This window comes from Rhea americana, unplaced genomic scaffold (assembly GCF_003343005.1).
Source record: "Rhea americana isolate MKP2758 unplaced genomic scaffold, rheAme1 scaffold_486, whole genome shotgun sequence".
Taxonomy (NCBI): Eukaryota; Metazoa; Chordata; class Aves; order Rheiformes; family Rheidae; genus Rhea; species Rhea americana.
In genome coordinates this window covers 185209-209585 of record NW_028186630.1, presented here as the reverse complement: position 1 = coordinate 209585, position 24377 = coordinate 185209, and the positions used below count along the sequence as shown (strand labels likewise).

Here is a 24377-nt window from a genome sequence, read left to right as displayed (position 1 = left end):
GACAGGACAAGAGGCAATGGGCAGAAATTGAAGCACAGGATGTTCCGCCTGAACGTGAGGGGGAATTTCTTTCCTGTGAGAGTGATGGAGCACTGAAACAGGTTGCCCCTTCTCTGGAGATCTTCAAGGCCYGCCTKGATGCAACCCTGTCTAACATGCTCTAGGCAACCCTGCTGAGCAGGGAGGTTGTACTAGATGATCGCCAGAGGTCCCTTCTAACCTTACTGATTCTGTGATTCTGCGATTCTGTGAAAAGAAGTATTAGCAGAAGTATTTAAAAATCCAAAATCCTTTAAGTATGGCTTTTAACTATAATGAAATACATTTCAGTTGTTCTGCCCCTCTGACTTACACTGTATAACCCTATAATTTTCCCTTTTGGGACAGCTATATACTTAAGAAAATTCTGTAAGGGATGCACATGCAAAGCAGCCTTGTGTGTTACGCAGATGCAATGGCTTGCAAACATACTGAACTACTGCCTACAACAGTACCTGTGCTTACCAGCAGCAACAGCTCCAGGTACCTATCTGCAGCAGATCAAGCTCATTCATCTTGTCTTCCATACTCCTATCATACCCTCACAAAATGGGAATCCAAACCACATGACTCCTGTTTCCCATCAGATTTTTGGGATAATTGCTGAATTAAGGTGTTTGTCCAAAGTTCAGAGGTGGACAGATCAATTATTTTAGCATCACTTATGCATTTGGTGAAGCAAATGACTTAAAATAAAGAAAAAAAATTGTAACTTGAAGAAAATAAATTAGATACACTGATAGTAATGTAGTTTCTGTTGCTCTCTATTGGGATGGTCTTTGTGCAATGGAGAGGAAAGCTTTTGCTGGTTGACTGTTTTAAGTACGGTAAAATAACATGATTTGATCTAAGTGAAAGGAATTTAGTTGTGTAGCTGACAAATTTGTTTGTTAAGGAGATCATATTTTACATCTTCTGAAGTAATTTTTTTACTGGGAAATATTGTTTGAGTACTGAGAATTTGGGTTCCAAAGAAGTTGATATTTCCATTACTACTACTACTACTCTTAAAATATGTACCTCTTATCTCTACAGTCACTGATCTTTTCCTAATAATCATTTAAATATACCCACACAATGTCAACAAAACAGAAGGTAAAAAGGTAAAAGTGGATTTTTTCTGTTATATTCACATGGATTTCGTAAGCTCTAGAGCTTATGGTGGGTTGCACCACCAGGCATTGCTGTAGTCTGTGCTGATGGATACTGGAGTATGTATCCAGTGAAAATAAAACAGTACTAAAATTTTTGTAATGTTAGAGCTTTGTGTGTGTATTATGAATGCTTAGTATGCAAACATTTGCTAATTTAGATTAAATAAAAAATCCTTTAGATATTTATGAATCTCAAGCCTAGAGAATGTAACTCTCTAGCTAAATCTTATAATATGTTACCTTGACTGCAAAGAACTGATGTGGCGTGCACCAYGGGGAATCATTAGATTACAGATTATCTCTCATGCCATAAATGAGTATGTTATTTGTACAGAACAGATTTCTGAAACACAGATTTGTTTATTTCTTAATATTGCTATCAGTATCTAAAATAACATACTGCAACACGTATTATGTGTATTTATTACATTTTTTACCCAAAATGTAATTACCTTATTTTCATGAAATGGTGACCAAAACACTGAGTAATGGATATCTCATTAGTTTCCTTTCTATTGCTTTTTTAAGTTAATATTTGTAAAAATGAAATGAAAGCACCATTTTTTTGTAATTTCTCAGTTTTTGTGAAAACTATCCCTTTTTTCCATGTTGGCAGAACTGAATACTGGAGTAGGGACAGTATTTCAGTATTTCCTGTGCTACTTTAAACCTTAGTAAAAATCTAGGAGTGTTCCCTCACCCAGCACATTAAAATTTTAGAGTCTTGAGGGGTTTAAGGTTTATGTTGTATCTGCATGTCACGTGTAATTATGAAGTAGCATGTTCCTGAGAAGCAAAGAACTAACCAGTAACTGCAGCTGTGGTTGCAGCTTTGATGCCAGGGTGATAAATATGTACTGTCATTTTCAGGTATTGTACTAGTGATTTCTGCTTTGAGACTTCTTACTGATATATTTGCTGTTGATTTTACCTTTAAAACAAAGGTATTGGTTGGATTAAACACAAATAATAAAATTCAATTTCTCAAAATTGATTTTTTTTCATATTTCAGTAGGTAACATTTGTACACTCTGTACTTTATGTGTGTCMGTACTAGTAAGTAGTATTCAGAAATTGTTATTCCTTTTAATAACCTATTTGATTTTTTAGCATTATTCAGTGAGCTTTCTGAAAGTAAAATTCTGTTTGAATAATTTTGCAGTTATCATGCACATTTTCACATGATTTATTCCATAACTCTTTCATGATCATCATGCCTATCTTTATTTACTGCTTAGATCAGTATAAGTGACAAATCTTATCAAATGGAAGTTGTTAAAAACAATTATGTCTAAATGTATAACACTCATATCACAGTTATTGCTCATAAATAATTTATCCAAATTTTTATATTTATTCAGAACATTCAGATTTGATTTATTTTCAATTGGTAGAGTCATAACATCTCAATGAGAATGTATTCATATCTAATCAACAGGTGCATATGGTATGTTTCCATCTTAATGATGAATATATGGGTGATAATACAAAAAGCAACGATAATATTGCAGAGAAGTCCATGAGCCAGGATATTATATTGTCATTAATAGATGACAATCATAGATGTGATTATTGCTGTATCTCTTTATCTATAAATAGCACTCTTGTAGAGTATAACTTACAATCTTAATATCTTGTTACAAAAGGAGGAGACAAAGTTAAACTAAAAGGCAGCAAATTTAATACAAAATCAAAAAGTACTTTTCCACACAGAGGAAAAATATACTTTGGAATTCTCTGGCACAGGAGGTCACAAAATCTAAAATTTTAACAAGATTCAATTGTTGATTGAGTATAGATTTATATCCACAACAAATGATACTTATGCAATGTATTTCTGAGTCAAATATTCTCTACTATTTTTTACTTAAACCTAATAGCCAAATGCATTATGATTATATTTTTTAAATTAAGGGATATTAAATATTACTTCTTCATACTAAAGAGGATCTAGATGAGGGCTATCGGGGTAAGGCATCTAATCTACTTGCTAACATTTTATGTTTTCTCCTGGAGCTGTGTTACCACTCAGTGGGTTAGACATTTCAAAATTACTTTTCAGGAGGAGCAATTCCTGTGCCCTTACGCAACTGCTGCCTGAATTCATGCTATTCATTTCTCTCCCCTTTTTGTCACAGACGTTGGGTTTGTGTCTTTTAATCCTCGCACTAGATATCTTTCACTTACTAAATGGGATTATCTTTTGTTATTTGAAGGGAAGTGTTTTGTGGCTTGCAGGAAAACATGGGGTAAATACTCTGTAGCCCCAACTGCACTGCATACCTGCTGTATGTCTCCTTGCAGAGACCCAAATTTGGCATCCAATTCCCACTGGGGGCATATCTGTACAATAATATCATCCATTTATTTAAGTTGTGGTTTTACAGTGTGTAAAACTTAAGTTTCTCTTCTACATTCTTCTCTAAATAGCAAATGGTTGGTTTTGAACCTTAAGACTAGAAGGGATTATTCAAAAAAGCAGTGACCTGCATAGAGAAATGTATTGTAGCCTTATGTATTTATTTGGTTTCTCTTACCTGATGTCTGCTAAAACAAAGATTAATGGATATGATTACGGTAATYAAAATGTATTACTGTGGATTCAGTAATACACTGATCTGTACACACACTGCTCAACACTCCCCTGCAAGTTCAAACTATAGAGACTACTTCTTAGCGTAAACAAATGCAAAATTCCTAACATTCACGCTTAACATCAGGGATTCAGTGTGAAATTGCTGAGTCAAGGAAAAATTTTAAAAGGCCTTAAGTCATCCCTGAAAGATAGGAATATTTTGCTAGAGACGTGTAAGGAGGCTTCAGCATCATGTGACCATTAGGTTGAAGAGTAATGAAGTGTGGTACAACAAAGGGTAGTATTGATTGAAAGGCATCAGATCTAGGATACTAAGAGATCTATAGTGCAATTTTCTACAATGCAAAATCAAGGAACAAAAGCTACTGGCATCCACAATCATCGGTATGAACAGATTTTTTTCAGGAGAAATATTGTCTTGCATGATCTTTCATAGCTATTATGTATCCTAGATAAGAACAGTTACACAGTGACAATCAATTGTTTGCATATCATTCATTACCTAAGATTATGCAAGTCACTGTCTCCTTTGTACCTTTATTTCCATCCTCGAAAAATGGGTGATAACATGGGTTACTTTAATGTGGATTGCATAAATTATCTTGAATGTTTAAACTTTGAATGTATAATTTGAGTAGTGAATGGAAAATAATTGCAGTTCTAATGAAACTAAATTATGAGGCATTACAAAAATGTTAAAGATATTTACTTATTTTATTTAGGGTCAAGTTGTTTTCAGAAATGGAGAGAGAATGGGAACCATCAAATTTACACAATTCCAAGGTAGGATATCAACCAATTTTCTTTACAATTGTATACACAATTTCATACTTTTATATTGGTTACATTTGTTTCAGAACATTAGGTAATAAATGTAGCAGCATACTTTAAAAAATATTAGTTTTGTTTTAAATCCTAGTTTTTGAATTGTGCATGTTCTAACTATAGCCAAGCAGATATTTCCGAGAATATTCCTAAAAGAAAATCCACATTCTTATAGAAGTTATTTTTTCCACAGCTGTTGGAAAAATTGTACTATTCAGCCTAAGCATCCACTCTTTAACACAGATGTTTTTGAAAGTTGGATCTGATGAGGAATGTAGAGATTTTTTTTTCCTGCTATTAAACTGTTTCACATCAGTGTCTGTGTTCTCTGAAGGCTTACTTCTGACATTCTGCAACTGCTTGCTGAAAGCAGCTTTGGAAGTCAATCTCTCAGCACGTAGAGGCCACAGACTGCTAAACCCTACCACAGAATGCAGCATACTCCTGCTGTGTGACTTGTCATGTTTCCTGGATCCTTTCAGTTTGAGTTGCTCATGCAGGTAGTTCTCTTGGCAGTGAAGACAAATCCTGACCCTCCTTTCAGTCATAGGGATTGTGAAGGGGTTTTTGCAATTGGGGACTAGGTGCCTACTTAGGAGAGGGTTCTGCCGAAACAGTGACATATGAAAGACATATTATAGTTGTTTCTACAGTTTATAGAATGCAATTAATATTTTTGTTCATAAGTTGATGCTGAGGAAAAAAAAGGGAGATGGGTACATATGCAAGAAACAGCTGTCAAATCCTTTCCAAACACAACAAAGGAAATTGTTCTGAAGATCACTTAAAATATAATCCTGCTGACCAATTTGCAAAAGCTCACCCTTGAAGTAGAACTTATCTACTGAACAGCCATGCACCTGAGGGGATCTGTTACTCAGCCTATTTTACTTTAACAATCTTTAGAATTACTCTTGCCTACACATCTATAATTGATGCTATTAACTCAGGTCCCCTGAAGCATTTCTACCCACTAAAGCTTTGCAAATGTCATCTTATGATAATATAATTTAGAATTTCTTGCTTAAAAGTAATGATAAATATTGATTGCTTCTCCTCCCATTCCATTTTTCCTAGTAACAGTATTTACATCCAAGTGAAAGAAATGTGAGAAAACATTGTACAGGAATTTTACAAGAGGTGCTTATTCCTTCAGAAGTTTGAAGGGGCTTGTATGCATCATGCCTAAGGCAGCTGTACCTTGCTCAAAATTGTTCAAAATAATTCTTTAAAATGTTGGCTAGGAATCTTTCAGAAACACTCATTAATTTTTAATAAATCTTGTATTCGGGAAGTTCCAAATAATGGAAAGAAATTAAGTCCAGTGTTTAAAATGGTTAATTTGTCTTAGTAATTATAGCTCTATTAGACGCTATCAATCTTCAGGCAAATAAACAGCTCATTCATTAAACATTTTTTGAAATATCATGCAATTTAGTATGACTTCTAGGAAAATAGACTTCATTGAAGATGTCTTATAAATGATTCTGAGGTTAACTTTAATTATATATTAATTAACTAATATATTAAATTTATTAGTAAATTATTATCTGAGTATAATAATTGGGAATTATCAGTTCTGAGTGCTCTATACCTCAGCAGTCATTTCTTTATCTATGCAGATTTATATTTTTACTAAAGACTTGAATGAAAACACACAATCTGTGCAAAGTCAATGCAGAAAAATAAAAGAGGAAAATTGATAATTATAGATCAGAAGAGGGACCTACCTTGACCAGAAATGCTATTCCTCATTTGCCAGAATAGAAAATCAGTTGTTAGTCTGTGGCAGACTCAGGGACTAGATTTTCTTTCCTACAATATCAGGCATACCATGCCTGACAGCTTTAACAAGAGYTAAAAAGATAGACTGGTATAAAAATGAGAAGGCGAGCAGTAAGACATTTCTTCCAGGTTCCAACTGAATCTAGCTGGAATAACTTAGGATGTTTCCTTGGGAAAAGAAAGGCTTTATTGCAAACTACTTGACAAACTGTTGAAAAGAAAAAAAATAGTATGGTCTCCTTAAGACAAAATCATTGCTGGAAACTTTTGCGTTAATGAGACTATCTGTAAACATTTTTGGTTATGGAAAAAGTAGACAACTATGCCTGTCAGAGGCGAGGGAAAATCATCCTGTGAAGATTCAGAAGATAAATGTGATATGCGTGATACACTGGGATGAAGTTTTGAATATCTGGTTTGGTTTTGAAGGTAGATGTAGTTTATTCCCAAACTTGCCCTCTTTTCAACTTCTGTGCAGCCTGTTAGTTTTGGAGTAGTTGGAACAAATGATGCCAGTGCTTTATAGATCATGCACACTTTAGTGTGCAGTACAGACTACAAAGCACATGTAACAGCATTTTATTCCCCTACCTAGTTGGAAAATAAAAGGCAGTCTATCAGTCTAGCTCAAATTTTCAAGTGAAAAGTTTTGAAGTTGGCGCCTTTCTGAATGAAGTTCTTGGTGTAATTGAAGGGTATGCTAGAGGTACAATTAAGTTGTTAAATCTGTAGGTGGAGTAAATGGCCAAAATCTTTTGACAAGTGAGAGTTGAAAGATGATCTTGGCAACTGTTGCTGAGGGCATATCAAGGATCAGGGAGGACAGCAATAAATCCAAGACTGTAGATTGCTGTGATACAGGAGGCTGCAGAAACAGATGTATGTTTCACTTTGGCAGATCAAATCTGATTAGTCTAGCTGGAGCCTAAAAGGCACCTTACATTCAGTTAGATTCCGATTTCTGCCATGCATTAGAGAAAATCTAAAATACTGTTATGCTAGAAGAAATTAAAATGGAGAAGTAAAGCTGAATTCTAAACAGTATTGAAATGCACATAAATCATGGTTCTTTTAAGTAAGAGCAAAAGTTTGTGGTACTGCAGATCTGAGAACCCTTGAAGAGAGATTGGTCATTTGCTGTGTCATTTTGGGAAGAAAAGGTAGAACCATTTAAGCTTCAACTCAAATAGCCAGGTCATATAATATAAAGTTTGGTAGTGTGAATGTTGATCTAGGTTGAGAACAGGGATCTCAGAAATGAGAACATGATTTGTCAAGTTTGGCACCATTAGCTTTCTTAGAAAAGGTATTAATGAGTTTGTGCAGTAAAAGCCCCAGAGGTTCTTTCCTGAACTTAATCAACAGAAATAAATGAATAAAATGTCTGTCGTACAACGAAAGACGCACTAGAATCCAGGAATCTCCTTCTGTTAAGTTTTTTCCAAGGTCGAGTACCTTTGAACACTTATATATGAACTCTAGGGAAAAGTAAATATAGAAATAGTGAAAGTGTTCTGTTTGCTGAGCATAATTTGAATAGTGAACAATAAATAATTGCTAGTATCATGTAATGAGTAATAAAGATGTAAAACAAATTGAGTACTGTTTATCCTGGGCAATGAACATAGCTAGATTCTTCTGGGAAGGATAACTATCTTTTAAGACTATAATTTTGCATGCAAAAAGGGGAACAAATTAAAGAAGTGGGAAAGCTTACTTCTGACACTTCCTATCTCTTCAGTGCTTGATTTTGCAACCATTAAGATGCTTGTTTGATGAAGTTTTTGGTATTCTGTATGAACTCTATTTTTATCTGCATATGAAAAGTAGTATAGTTAGATTGTGGCTATTCATATCTTAGTGACCACTAATTTTTTAGCTTAGTGATCAATTTATCCTGGAAAAATGAAGTGTACTAAACCTATGGCAGCTGGTAGCAATTTTCTAGTGTGCCTGCATACACAGAATCCGTGTTTTTTTCAACTCCAAGACAGTTAGTAGTGATAACGTGTAACCTTTAATATGTCCCTCCTGACTGAAATTGCCTTACATAATACAATTTTCTCTTCTACATGCTATTACATGTTTCAATGCCAATTTGTAATGATAGTCTGTGATAGAACTGATAGTCTTGATAGAACTGTGGTATACAAAAAACTGTTCGTGTTACCCCATCTTATAGCGTATCATTTAGAACACAAATATTCTAAGCATTCCATTTTAGTAACTGCTTCTATGCAGTACCACTTGCCTCCTTTGTTGGCAATGGTATTTTCTTAAGCAATCTGGGCAAGTATAGTCTATGTAAAAATATAAAGTGGCCACAAAACTGGTTTAGAGTCCTATTTTCAWAAAAAGAATAACCTCCTAAAGTGGAGGGATATACTACATGGAGTTCTAAAGAGCTTGCCTTAAATCTGGAGTCCCTAAATATTACTGGTTAGAAACATGAACTAGTGATCCATGGTCCCTAGGGGACAGCAAGCACAAGAGGGACTAGACAAGGACTAAAAGGATCTTGGTGAATTGGAGAAGTAATCAGGAAAAAAAAACATAATTTATTTTAAGACAAATGCAGGATGTTACACGGGCAATAATCAGCTGCATAAATACCAAAAGGAAACAACTTACCAGGCAATAGGTAGATATAAAAGAAACCAGGTGTTGCAGTGGGTCACAAGCTGAACATGAATAAACAAAGCCATGCAGACATTAAAAAAAGGAGCAAATTCTATGTTGGGCTATATAAATAAGAGTGTCCATTTTCTCTACTCAATGCCAAGAAGGCTATAGCTAACTACAGTGTCCAGTGTTGATTTAAGAAAAAAATGTGTAAGGAGGATAGAGGACTAAAGAGACTAGGAAAAGCAAAAGATCTAGGCTGCTTTGGGAAGACATGATAGCTGAAATACATGACAGTTGCTGCTAGAAAGAAGAGAGGTAAAAAAAGCTTTCTCTCCCTTGGTTAGCTGGCTGAGAAGTTATGGATTTAAATTGTAGTAATGGAGATTTAAGACAGATATTAGGAAGAATTTTCTAATGAAAAGCATAGTTAAGCGCTGAAAGGGCCATAAAATTGCTACCTTTGGAATTTTTAAAGAATAAGTTAAACAGACCTCTGAAGTGCCATAGCTGTATTTATTGTGCCTTGAGACAATCAGATGACTTTTACGTCTTGAAGTCTTTGCTAAACCTATTCTATTTAATTTCGGGTTACTGCTTCTATGCTCTGTTATGTGATTCTGACACTCCAGTTATAAGTAACCATAGTATGTTGCTAATACCATTTTGCTGTATTTTCTTGAATCATTTCTAGTAAGAGACATAGGATAAGCATGAACCTGCAGCTTGGTGGTTGAGTCATTTGTGAGAAGGACAGTATAGCTTAATCATAATGGAAGGAAGTGAAAATTTCATTTCCCATGAGGCAGAAAGTAAGTTATACCTGGGAAATGGCAAGATTTTATCATAACTCTTTTAAAACTTTTTATATAAATAGCTACTATATGAAAGGGAAGTGCTACAGTTTCTTTTCTTCTGCTTATGCATTTACAGGAGGACTCCTGCTCAGTTTTTAAGAGAAAGGAGTGTACCCAACACACACATATGTATGCATATTAAAAACACCTGATTGTTAAGAAATCTATAAAGATAGACAATTATGCCCCTGCCACCCCCAAATAGAAAAGTGAAACTTTTCCCATTTTTATATACCAAGCAGTGGAATCTGGAGTGCAAACATTTTGGTGTTTCACTGCTTAATGTTATAATACCTGATTCTCTATTTGGACCTAACTATAAATAATTATGTTTCTAGTCCACAAACTATTCCAGTATTGAGGAAGCTGAAAAGTTCTGCTTACCTCAGTATCCTGTTCTTGATGGTGCTTAGGAAGGGAGGATGTGATATATGTCAGGTATGGGTATGTGTATGATAGACATATATCAAATGGTTTCTTCTTCATTATACCCTCTCAGTTTCCAAAGGCCAGTGTTTTCATGACTTTTTGAGCAAGAGTTTGTCTTTGGGCCATCATATTTAATAGTTATGTCATAATAACTTCACCTCTATCAATTTTTCAAATCTTTCATGAATACATTTGTATGTTTGCCCTTCAACACATCCTGTGGCAATGAGTTTCCCAAAATGATTATGCATTGAATAACTAAATCACCTTTTTTAAACCAGATTTTTAAACCAGATACCTCATGATTTCATTGGGCATATCCTTGTTCTTGTAACATGAGAAGCAGTGAACAATCGCCTTATTCACTTTCCTCACATCATTCATGTTTTATGGACCTTTCTTATCAAAGATTCTTTCCTATATGGAAGAGTCCTAGTCATCCATTTAATTTTTCTTCATGTAAAAGCTGTTCTATAATTCGAATAATCTTCTATCTCTTCTGATACTATTATATCCTTTCAGAGATAGCACAATAAGAGTCACAAGTAGTATTCAAGTTAAGGGCCTGTCACACTACATTGAATTGCTGGCTGATGTTTCCATATTATTTATAACTGCTTTCCCAGTATTCTGTTTTACCACCTTCAGCTCTGAGCTGATTCAGCACCCATGAGCATAGCACTGATATTTTCAAAGAATCATCCACAATAACTCCAAGGTCTCATTCTAGATGCTATTAGTTAATTAGTGCCAACTTTTATTGTGTTCTGGAAGCAAATTGCTATAGTGCTGCTTTTTCTGGGTCTATTTTTGAAATCATTAATGCAAGAAGTAGATTTTCTAGGACATACAATTACTTTTCAATTTTTCCTTTCCTGCCATATCTATTAGTGATATTATTTTCCCTCTAAGCCAGTTGTTCCTCTGGTAACCTGTTCTGTTGAAATCTAGTTATTTTTATATAGACATGGAGTACTGTATCAAGGCTCAGGTACTGAAGGTGTACTGTCAAATTGATGTAAGGATGGATCAGAGTTATGGAAATTATTTAGAGCATTACTTATAAGGAAATATTAAAAGGATTAAGTATATAGAGATGCTAAAGGGATGGCTAATTTTGAACAAGTGTGTGGCTATCTATTCTGAGACCGGGGAGAACATAGTGAAAAGTGTGTCTGTATCTGTCAGTTGTCACAGCAGCTTATTTTATTTTATCCAAGCTAGCTTTAAACTAGCAAATTTGAGTGCTGTTAGCAGTGTAATAAAAACAACAATGGAAAGAATAGCTCAGTATTTTTGCAGCACCCAAAGTTATAGTAAGAAACACAGAATAGCTGGAAAGAACTGGATTAAATCTTTTCCCCCAGGCATGAGAGGCTGTTGTGAGAAGCAAGGGAAATCTATTTATTCTTGTGTGTGTGCCTATGTTTGGCAGTGCACTCTGTCTCTTGATAGATAGTTTCGGCTGTGCAAATAATTAACTGTAACACGCACAGACATTAAATTGCTGTATATTTTATAGGATTTTACTTCAGGACATCCAATATAATCTGAGGTGTAAAGTGTTTTATAGCAACTAATAAGACTCTGCCACTATTTTGTGCAAAAATGTTAAGGCTTTCTTAAACATCAAAGAAAAGGAGTAAATGTCAAAAGCATCAGCAAAGAAAAAAGTTGGAAAGCAATTTTACAATAATTAATCTCTATAAAGCTCCATATAGCTATCACAAATTATTTCCCTAGTAATAAAATGGCATGCAACAAGGATCTGAAAAAATTGTAGGCTGTTTCCCTCAGAGCTCTCTTGGTTTTGTTATGATTTAATAAACATTCTTTTTTTTGCAGTTGATATTCACAATTCTACCTATGCTTGATTTTTTTTAGAAGTTTCATTTTGGGTGATATCTAATGCTGTTCCACTTTCTCATCACCCAGTCTTTCTAGCCTTTTGAAGAGTAACAAATTCCCAAAGGCTGTAGACACACCTTGAACAGCTCCTCTCCAAAGAGGTGCRTGCTAACAATTCTATGCCTTTGGCATCTTAGAAGAATGTATTTTTCTGGAATAAGTAGTAGCACAATTTCTACAGAGGATAAAAAGAACCAGAAGGCTTGTGAAAAATCCATCAAATTCTGTTATATTTTATGGAAAAATATTTTAGTTGAGGTAATTAATAGAGAATGTAGTCTACTGGAATGATACTGTCCCTAAGCTATAGTTTGAATATTTCCCCACTAGACACAAAATCATCAGATAAAATAACTGCAATTCTTAATGAATGAAAGAGAAGAAAATGAAATTTATCTAGGTCACTAAATGGACATAGATTCATTTCTTGACAATATAGCATATGAACAAATAATAACAGAATATGGTTTAATAATATAATAAAAGATGCCAGCATGCAAAGGTCTGTGCAGCTGCAGGCAGGAGATACTGAGATAATGTTACAATGCCTGACAGGTTCTCTAAGTTAATGGAAGTTGATAACAAAGGATGTTTGATAAAAATTTTCTTTAGTGAACTAGTTCTAGGATGGTAGATGATAATGTCAAAATACTATGAGAAAACAGAGATGACTGTAAGAGGAATACCTGTCGTAGATAAAGGAGATGAACAAGAAACATTAAAAAAAAAGGAAGATTTGTTTGTTGTGTAGGTAATCAGAGACAGTTGTAAACTGTGTGCTGCACAATTCATACAAACAGTGGTATAGAACATTTGAGAGCATAGTACCAGTATTAATCCAGAGATTAATTTATTGTAAAAGTCACAAAAAAACTCGATTACTCTTAAAATTTACTAGTCCTCCTCTTTGCAATCTAATCATAATTTGGTTTTGTTCTGTCAAAATAAGTGCTAATTTAATTTCAAGTCATAGCTAATCATACAATCATTGTATTGGCACTTTGTTCACTACGCTGACATTTTAGTTTCGATAAAACTAAAGTTTCAATAAAACTAAAAGTTTTGATAAAACTAAGTTTCAATATATCATCACTGTAATCCAGTACAGAAATTAAAGAAGAGTGATTCTGTAAACATGGTAATAGAAAATGAGTTTATGTAATTATTAGAAGGAGGAAAAACTGTTCAATTTTGAGTTTTTAAATGTTTTACTTTAAGCAGCACTCTGCTATAGCACAGGTTTTATTTTCAGGCTTGAATCCCTCTATTTATTTTTGGGGAATCTTGCTGACTGCTTAAGCAGGAATTTAACACCCTACATTCAAAAGAAAGAAAATGAGGATGGCTATTCAGGAAGTTGTTTACTTTCAACCTCATGATTCCCAGTGGAAGTACAAATCTTTGTAATCAGTGTAAGCCAGTTAAAGCTGATTTTCCCAAGTTCCCTCCTGCAGACACTGGGAGTCAAAAATAGTTATTTGGGATTTGAGCAAAACGGCCTAAAAAAGCTCACTGTGGACGCTTATTTCCCCTTGCCTCCTGGAAGAAGAAGCTTTGGGGTTTTCCATGGGAGAAAAGAGCTGTGTCATACTTAACTTACTGTCAAGTTACTGGTTCAAAAATCGAAACCAAAGTGAGAATATGAGTGCGAGCTGTTGAAAAAAATGTCTCCTTACAACTCCGTCCATCTTGGTATGTATTATCTTCAGCTGGAGTGCATGTATAGCCTAAACAATTATGGAGGACGAGGTACAAATTCTTTGTAAGTAAATTACTTCATGACTTAGATCTATCTGTAAAGAACTGATTTCATCAAAGATGGTTTAGCAGTGGATCTGTTAAAATTACTGCTAGAATGAAAAATTAATAAAATTAGTACTGTACATGTAAAAAAAGGGGGCAGGCACAGGAATAGGGAACTGTTGTTTGCACACAGAATTAGTTGCTCCTTTATATGATTCCTGAGTACTGACCCAACACTATTGGATAGCTCACTGTATCTTCAGCATAGTTCTCCTCATCTTTTTTTAAACTCCGTGATATAGACACCCTTTTCCTACATGAGCTGCTTTTCACACATCCAGTTCAGAACTATCTAGGCCATATTTGACCTTTAAAGACTGTGTAAAGTTTCTACTGGTTAATCTCTTGTGTTGGAAGGTATATGTATAATAATAATTTTCCTTATGTTACACCAGATTTAAGGATTGACTGATCTAATTGCGCTGGCTCAGAAGCATTCCTTGACATGGGAAACACTAGCACAGCCTCCCATTCAGTGGCTGGACCACAGTGAATCATCTTGGGATGTTGCTATGGATAAGGGCCAGTCTGAAGAAGCAGGAAAAGAATAGTACCTCCATGAAAGGGTATCCCCTGAAAGGCTCCCGGATAGCTGCACATCAGCTTTTACATAGGGCCAGTTCAGTAATCTGTCTGTGGGAAACATATTCTTATCTATCATCAAGGCGTTGTGGATCCTTGCTTTAATTAAAAGTATGCTACAGCTCCCAAATTATCAATATGGAGTCCTTGTTCCAGCCATTTAAAAGGATCAGTTTATAAGCTTGATAAAGCAAAGAGCTTCACATCCTGACCTGAAATGTGTTAAAATGGAAAATTGAGAATGCCAAGGAAAGCAGATCCCTGATCATGTTTCATTTATGTTTCTAAACTGTTATTGGAAAGAACAAGGTTTGTTACATATACAGACCACCAAGCAATATTTTTGTACCAAACATGCACTAAATAATATATAGGATGGAGCAAACTATGGAGAATTTAGTAGATTGTGAGGATGTTTCACATTCATAAAGGTTGATAATTCCAACAGGCTTTTAAAGTGTGTGCTTACATTTAGAATAAGCAGAGGCTACCTGCTTGGAGCAATAGAAACTAAGCTTTCCTCTCATTTTGGCCCTTCAAAAGGTCAGTGCAAAAAATGTTATTACACAAAGTGATTCTAACCTGACTTTGCTAATGTGGCATTTGGAGCATGATTGTGGCAGTATGATGTGACAACAGGTGAACATTGTGTTGTATTAATAAATCGCACAGGGCCTGATAAAGAGGAGGAAGTTGTTCATATACTTAGTCTATGCTTCCCACTCAAGAGGGAAAGGTTAGGAAGATCCCCTGAAGTACAGAGAGTTTCCTCTCCGTCAATTCTTTCTTATTCATCTTCTTTGGTATCGTCATAGGGCAGACCTCTGTAGGATTTCAAGAAACATAGACATGTAAGTCTTCAGGTTCAATAATTTCTCTTCTCCCTTTAGTAATATGATGCTAAGTATCCCTTTAAAAAAACAACTAAATTTTCTATAAAAAGTAGTGATGTAAATCTTTTGTCTCAAACCCAGCATAAACATATAATATGCCGTCTCTGCCTCTATCATGTGTATATTTTCTAGTCTCTAGTCTCATAGAGACTATTTCTAGTCTCTATGATTCCGGTAGCAATCATAGTCCCTGAAAACTGGTAAACTCATTTGTGCTTTGACCAGAATATTTTCCTGTACATTTCCTTTTCTCAGACAATATGAGTTTGCTGGGAATTGTCCCTAACTTGACATTTTTGAATTGCTGTTTAAGAAGTTGCCACTGAATATCTATACAAAAAGATGTGGGTACCCCACAAAGGTCTGAAATAGAAGCAGGAAGTTTTCTGATTTTACACATGGTAAGTTCCCCTTCCTATACTACTACTTAACTGCCATTCTCAAGGGTAGAATATTTTTCTCTAGTCCATAATTATGAGGATAAAGAAAGATGTAAGGGAATATTTAGATTAAATACCAGCAAAATCATTGTGCAACTGCATAATAGTCAGGCAGTAGAACAATCTGCCAGGAAGGTTATGCTATCTATATATTTAGTTTTCAAAATAGACTAGTTTTTTATCTATGATGTTAGATAATTAATCCTATTGGAGTGGCCAAGGACAAATAAAGATGAGCAGTAGATGTTTCTCCTTTTCATCTGGAATGATTCTATATCATCTATATCATCTTTATCATCTATCTATAAATTATACTGAAGCAATCAATAGCTGATCTGTTAGATGGATAAAATCCAGACAGCAGATAAACTATAAATGAAACTGCATCCCACTGAATTGGGTCAAATTGTGTTGGAAGTGGGTCAAGCCTTTAGGAATTCTGCCTTAATGTTCATTTTAATAAGTGCACAAGGTTTTAAAACCAGCTTACTAGTTTTAATCAGCAATAGTTTATGGTATGATGAATTACTGCTCTGTATATAAACACTTTAATTAAGCAAAGCTTTATGAAGACAGTCTGGTGTGCCATTGTAAACTCTGAGTATGATCCAGCAAAGTTCTGAGTAGATCCTGAAATGTTAACTTGAGTAAGCATTCAGGACTTCTAGCACCTAGCATAATCAACCTTATAATTTCATGAACAATGTGAGAGACCTCATTTTATGTCGGGTTTAAATATTCAGCTCAGGCCATAGCTATTTTTAAGATATTGTTTCATGGCCTACTTTGATCTCATTGCATACAATCAAATATATGAACCATTTTTAAGAATAAATGCCTAATTATAGAAAATATATTTCTGAGGGATATAAAATGTAAATCCTCATTCCTTGTATAAATGCACAGATATATTAAGTATGGATAGGTCTGACTTAATGCCTACTCGCAGGAGTAGAAATGCAAATGGTGTGCATAGAATTTAGTGTTTGCAGAAGTGCCTGTACAGTTAGTCACATATAATTTTGAAAGTTTTTTTTGTTTTTTACACATGCCCAAAAAACTGCTTGCCAGGTAAAAATCATATTCCAAGTCTAGATGATAGGCCTGGTTATTCAGTAATTGAATATTATAGTGTTTATTAAAATATATTTTAATTGTTTTACCCAGCCATATACATTTTAAATTGTAGATCCTCAGGCCCACTCCTCAATTGCCTGATTCACTGTGTACCTCTATTTACACTGGTATTTGTCTGCTGGCTGCACAACTCGACTACATTAAAATATGGCATATCTAATTCCTAGTACCTCAAGAAAAACTAGGTGTTTTCTTATATTCGTGGATGGTCTGGTGTTCCAAGAATGCATCCTGTTGGGCCAGGTTTTGTTAAAGTCATCCCCATGTCTAGCAGATGGAATGCTCACATGAAATGTTCATAATTCAGATTTGATTATGCTCCCTGCTTAATTTAAAGCAGAGATTTGCATCAAGTTTGCATCATTTTTCAGTCTTTATTCTGAAGACTATTTCTGTTACTGAATTGTTCTTGATGTACCTGGGGATGAATCTCTTTTAATCTTTCATGCTAGACTATTTTTGCTTTGTATAGATAATTAACTATTCACTTACCACAAAGAAATTTAAAAATGAGAATTCAGAAGCTGGAGTTTTCTTCTAGAATATAGTAGAGCTAAATTCAAATCTGTCATCAAAACTGTTCAGAGGAGAAGTTATTAACTGTATTTCAGGTAAATGCTCCTGTGGCTGAGCTAGGGGGCTAAATGTGATTAACAAGAATTCCTCTTATTTATCACAGGAAAAGTCCTGGATTGGCTCTAGGATATGTTTGCACTATTAATTGTGCCCCTATTTTTTGACCTGGGTGCCTAGCTTTCAGATGAGCCATGTTATGAAATCTCCTCACCAACAGAATTAGAAAGAGAAGTGGAAATTCCTTAATTTATGTTTCATTGACCTTTTAAGTGCTCCATTACCAGAAAAAGCCGCACAATTAGCTTAAACTTGTTAAGATGGTAGGAAGATTCAAGAAATAGCCTAAGCACAAACATTTCTATGTGACAGCAATCATCTTTAGGTAACCTCAGTTTCTAATGTAGTTTGTACACTCCGCTTTTGCAGTAAAAAAAAGTATTTTACCATAAATGCATAATTTTATATCCTTTTTGTTTGGAATATTGTTTTAATACATTTATTAAAAATTTCTAAATTTTACAAAATTTGATAATCACATTTAATTCCTGAAAAAAAGAKCTAAATATTTATGAGGTTATGTTTTGCAGTGTTTGTTTTTGCTTGGCACACCAATAATGTTGCAAGATTAATTATTATGTTTTTATGCTGTTATTAAATGAAAAATTGTAAGTTTATTTCATTAATTAACTATTTGTTCTCATCCCAGACCAAATATTTTAAGAGAATTGTAACTTCATCTGGAAATAGTTCTTATAAACCTGGTTTTAAAACTCTTTCTTTTATTTGTGATTGCTGTACAAGATATAATAATTAAGTTTTTTAAAAATATCATCTGGGTTGGCATGCTCTTAGCAAAAACTATTTGTGATAATACTTGGTCTTTAAGAAGTTTATTTTCTTTCTGATGTACAACTAAGTTAGTTATCCATAGATTCCTCTAAGAAAATATCTCATATAGATATTCAGATCTTCAATCTTCAAATTTTTTTCCACTGAATTATGTATATAGTGCTCTCTTGATTATTAAATTACACTGTGTGCTAGGACAAGGTATAAGATAAATGATCATTATTTGTTTGAAGTAAATAGGGATTAGAAAATAAAGAAGGATATTATTGGGTTTCAGATAGCAGGTAATTTCATGTTCAGACTCAGTGAAAGTTTTGGATGGGGTGTAAAGAAGGAAGCTTTTATTACGAAAAGAAAAGCAGGAAAATGAACCGCTTCAAAAGAGTTATTCAGTTTCTTGTACTAAAATTGATGGACAGGTTTTCACACACGCACAAAAAAGATAGTATTATCTATTGAAGGTAATGAAGAATGTATAAGCTAGAATATAAGCTTTATTTAGTTTTTGTTTTCATTTAAAGGCAATTATTTTTCAGTATCACAGTCTTCAGAGCATTTTCTCATGCCCTAAATAAAAGTCTTCCAAGATCAGGAAAGTCCTACTGAAGGAAATAGGAATAGAGCATCTGAGAACATCATGCCCCAACTTTAAAAGAAAACATAAATATAAGGTATAAATCTTAAAAAAATATGTTTCCGTTTATGTTTTCAGTCTGTTTATGACTATGTATTTTTGTATGTAGAATCTGGAAGCTCAGTAAGACAAATTTATAGRCAAAATCACGAAGTATTTAGGTATATTGTTCTGGTTGGTGAATTATAATATTTGAACTGGACCTAGTTAAAGGAGGCTATAAGTCTTTGGATCATTTTTGGAAAAGTTCAAAATTGCAGTGATACACCCAAAACAGCTGATTACTTTTGAGGAACAAAAACTCTCCAAACCTGAGAAGATTAAGGACTTAATAATAAGAAAAAAAGACCTCAAAGTAATATTCCTTTTCAGGTATACAATAATTATGGATCTAAAAAGCTGTTTCCATGGCCCTAGGCTCTCCAGGGTTAGCTGTTACATTTTTTGAAAGGAAAGTGTGGTGAGACAGACTTATTGCACGGAGCTTGTCACAGGAAAAAAAGAATCCTTTCCACACATGATCACATTTTTGTTTGTTTGTTTTTTCTGGCAGATATTTTCAGTTCTGCTGACTAGATTGGCAGTATGTGAGAACCCCAGTTCCCACTTTCCATTGCTCACAGAAAATGGGCCATACTTTAAGGGTCAGTTGCAAGGAATGTAATGAGACTCTCTGTCTGCTAATTCATGCCCTTGTCTTACTTACCTTCACCAGTATCAACCCTCCAGCAGTTATGCCTTCTGGTCAGTTGTCCCTCCTGTGCTTTCAGCTGTGCTCTGCAGCTGTGCATTTATTAGCTTACTGTCTCGTCTCGTTACTGTCTCTATATCCTTCTGGTCTGACAAAATACTTTTCAATCCTAATTTTCCTGCTGAAAATTAAAAATAAATAATGAACAGTTATGAAATTTTGGCCCAAATTAAGATTTCTCTTTGGTTTTATGGGAGACAGTTGAGATATATTGCCATATAAAGAGGATATTTTTGATATATTTTGGTGAGAGAATGTCAAAATAATGGAAATATTAGATATCCTGAGGGAATATCCTGAGGGGATATCACAGAGTCACAGAATGGTTAAGGTTGGAAGGGACCTCTGGAGATCATCTAGTCCAACCTCCCTGCTCAAGAAGGGTCACCTAGAGCATGCTGCACAGGATCCTGTTCAAGCAGGTTTTGAATATCTCCAGAGAAGGAGGTTCCATAGCCTCTCTGGGCAACCTGCTCCAGGGCTCTGTTCCCCTCACAATAAAGAAGATTTTTTTCATACTCAGATGGAACATCCGGTGTTTCAGTTTGTGCCCATTGCCTCTTGTCCTGTTGCTGAGCACCACTGAAAAGACTCCAGCCCCATCCTCTTGACACCCTCTTCTGGAATGTCTTCCAGAAGAACTGGGCCACACTTCACAGGAAAGAAATAACACCCCACCAGTTGTCTAATGAGGCAAGTGGATATAGTCTCAATACCAGTTGCAGAATGGGAAATCACTTTCATCCTGATTGTGTGGATTGCAACCCTGCTATTCTCTACAGTTCAGAAAATCTGCAGAAACAGTCTGTCTCTTGGATTAGTCTATTCAAGTTAGAGAATATTTTCCATTTAAGCAAGAAATCTACATTTCTAGGAATACATATTAATTGCTGAGTGCTAGAAGCTATTCAGCAGAGCAAGGCAAAGCAAGTTAAAAGCCTGTGTTATTTCCACACTTTGTTGTGCTAGGAAACAGTGGTACTGCCAGACAGCAGTGCTCTCCAGTGAAGGGTGTGATTGAAAAGAAGACAGCAACTCCTCTTGCAGAAAGGCCAGAGCAGAGGMAGATGCCATACCTGGATTGTTTTATTCAGCTGCTGCTTTTTTTTTCCCCCTTGATAGCATTTTCTACTGGTGTAGTATGGAGAAATATGATTTTTTTTGAGGAAGAAAATGCTATAAGCAGAGACAGCTTTGGGCACAGCCAAGTTCTGCTTTGCCGTGTGTTGTGACATGCAGCCTTTGGCCTGTTGGGCTTTCTCTTTCCTGGTCCTAGTACAAATTCCTCTTCCTTAAAGAAAATCAGGAGGTACTAGATGCTGAGAAGTTAGATACTAACTTTAAATAACATTGAATGCTGAGTTGGAGAGGGAGAAGATCAGGAAAAAGGAGAGAACTGTAGCTGTAATTTGTGGACCCCAGGTTTCCAAACATGCAAGTAGGGATCTAGGTACTAGTTTCTTACCAGAGCTGTGACTGCTTCTCTAGGATGTTTCATGTTGCTGGCACTCCTCAGTTTTGAACTTCTTTTGTTTTACAGCTCATTATTCCTGTTTTAATCGAAGTTACTTAAATCTAGAGACAAGCATTTCATGCTAGATTGCTCTGTACCTACCCGAAACAGTAAAGAAAAGAAACATTTTTACATTTTGCACTGAAATGTGGTAAATAAGAGTATATAACTTTCATTGCTAGTTATCAATCTGTAAAGGCTGTTAAATAAATAATTCTTTACAAAGAGACAAAGAGACAAAAATGTATCTTAAGTTTGATTATTATTTCTCTAATATGTTTYGGAGTAATAATCTTAAAATTTGGAGGGGTTAAAGATTTACAGTCAAATAGATGAAGTACTTTCTTTTCTAAATTATGATATATCAACTATGACAGATTCCCTTCCATTCCCTTCCATTCAATCCCCCCCGCCCCTTCCTGAAGCAATTTAACTTTCCGGTGTAGCTAGCTAGGTTTTGGTAGCAATTTCTTGGATACATAGCAAGATACATATTCATTTACTTCAAGTAAGATTTAAAACCCCTCTTCACAGTTTAATGGCTGTGGTTTTGTTGATTTCCAAACTTGTCACAATTACAGTTCACAGGACAATCAATTTTTTTAGATAGCTTATAGTAATACTTTGCTACCAGTTTCAGGGGAAAAGGTATTTTCAAATATTTTGTATATTTTGCTTTTAAACAGTTTTTGAAGTTTTCTGCTTCTAGAAATCCTCTTATTCTCACTCTCAGAACAAACATCAGCTTCTTTACTCATCAAACAGCTACATTTTTTGGCATCATCTCAGATAAAGGGCACTTTTGAGATTACATCATCTTACTCAGAGCAAACCTGGTTTTTGTTGTCCTGCTTAGCTTCAGAATAAACAAGGTTGCCATCAATGAATACAGTTGTGAAAGTATATTAGGAATAAGCAAGAAGAAGGAAGTGGATGATCAGAGAAAGAAAAAGCTTTGAGGAATGCCAACAACTGAGACTTCAATGATGGGAAGATACAGTGGACTTCAGTCTACTCTAATGTTTGCAACTCTCAAATTAGTGAATTTACTAGTCCCACTGAGTTCAATAGGAATATTTGCAGCAGCAAGTGCTCACTCACATAAAAATTTCATGATCTGTGTTCTCATGCCCTTCTGTTCCCACACTGCTGACTTCCTTGTGCTGCTGCCTGGGGAGACAATTAGGCTGGGACCTATGAAGTTGTGTTTCAGCATGTAATTAAACAGTCTTCTGGAGAAGCCTGAAATTATTGTGCTGCCTTATCCATCACAAGTTTAGGTGTATATTGCTTTGGCAAACTGCAGTCAGTTCCTGTGCAGCCTGGCATCTTGGCTTGCTGCACCCTTGAAGCTGTTTTGCAGCTGATCAGGATGATAGTGGACGGGAAATAGCCAACTCTGCAACAGGGAAACAAATGTGTGTCATATAAGTGAGGTAATGAATGACATCATTTATTTTCTTTACCAGAGTTTAATCTAACCTTAACTGCAAATTTGAGGGAGGGGGCCATAATGGGCTTATGCTTATACTTTACAGCACATTTCATAGTATCTCTCTCCAGGAGGGGRAAAAAATGCCTTTCAGAATAAAAGAACATGCTTTTGATGACAAACTGCCAGTAATCAGTAAGGATAAGACTCTTACCTCTTCTCACACCAAATATTTAACTGTATAAATGATTATGATTAAGAGATTTCTTGCATATGAAGGCATGAGAAATTGGTCCTAGTCATTTTTTTGACCACTGATTTTTTTAGGATTTAACAACAGTAATGCACTACAGTTTTCTCATATTAAACTAAGTTACAATGAAGCTTTGCTTATAATAAAGCACATGTCAAAACACTAGAATTTGTCAGTTTTTGACTCCAGTTGTAATGAAAAACTTATGGCATTCATTCTATACAACATTTTTCCAAAGTTTTATCTTTTACTCAGTTCTGTGCAGCCACAGAAGTTATTTAATCTATTCTCTTATGCCCAGACAACTGTAAAGTCTCTGCTGTTCTTCACTGTCATACAGCAATATAGTGATATGTGAGAAAAAATGCATACTTCAGCTTTTCTAGTTTTAATCGCTTTTCAAGGATTTTTTTTGACTTAGAAGTCATTCTTACAGGCATAAATCCTGTCCTCCTGTAATGAACTGATGTTCAAAATAAAATTTTCTTTTCTTTAAGCTATCAATTTTCTGTGCAGAATAGAATCTTTCAAACTACTAGCATTATGTCAAACTGTTTTCTCTTGGTACCTAAAATATCAACTCTGATTCTGGAAACTCTTACATGAGCATGTTTAATGTTAGGCACAAGAATAAAGTTATGCATATGCATAAATGTCTGTAAGATCTGGCTGTCTTTTACCAGGCAATTTTATTCCAGAACTGTCTGTCAGGTGCATTATGTAACTGCTCTATATTAATTATTAAATCCTTTATTATTTAGAGTAATTATAATTTAATAGGTGTAGCTTTCTGTGGGAGATATTTGTCTTAATGCATTCTTGTTTTCTATAGTTATTCAAAATCCAGGGGAAGAAATAAAAAGAAATTGAGAAATTTAAAATTAAATAGCACAACAATGAAGTTTACAATATTTTAGGAGTAATGAAGTAATCATTAGAGAAAATGTCAGGGACTATAGTTTCTAAACTCTTCCTTATAACCTAATCACTCTTCCAAACTACTTCCTTCTGTTCTTAGTAAAATATATATTGTTCCTAATTTGTACTAATAAGGAGATTACTGTTGGCACTTTTTCCTCCTTGCTCTTTTATTCACTGGTTAATATAAAAAGATTGCAAGAAACAGAGATTAAAGAAAGTGAAATGGCAGGGAAAATGAGTTATTTTCTCTGAAACTTTGACTTTTAGCAAGTTCCAGTTGCAGCGTACTTCATGCCTCTGGAACACAAATTAATTTATACATTAAAAAGAATTGGAAAARAAAAACAAAATCATTTTCTGAGTGATCTCTCCTTTGCA

At 34.8% G+C, this 24377-nt stretch overlaps 1 protein-coding gene across 1 annotated transcript in view; it reads left to right on the top strand.

The window, feature by feature from the left end:
• GABBR2 (gamma-aminobutyric acid type B receptor subunit 2) overlaps nucleotides 1-24377 on the top strand; it is a 202375-nt gene that overhangs the window by 4584 nt on the left and 173414 nt on the right. Inside the window, exon 2 of the mRNA XM_085317035.1 lies at nucleotides 4512-4572. Within this exon, the coding sequence (XP_085173161.1) occupies nucleotides 4512-4572 (61 nt within the window). The remainder of the gene's footprint in view (nucleotides 1-4511; nucleotides 4573-24377) is intronic.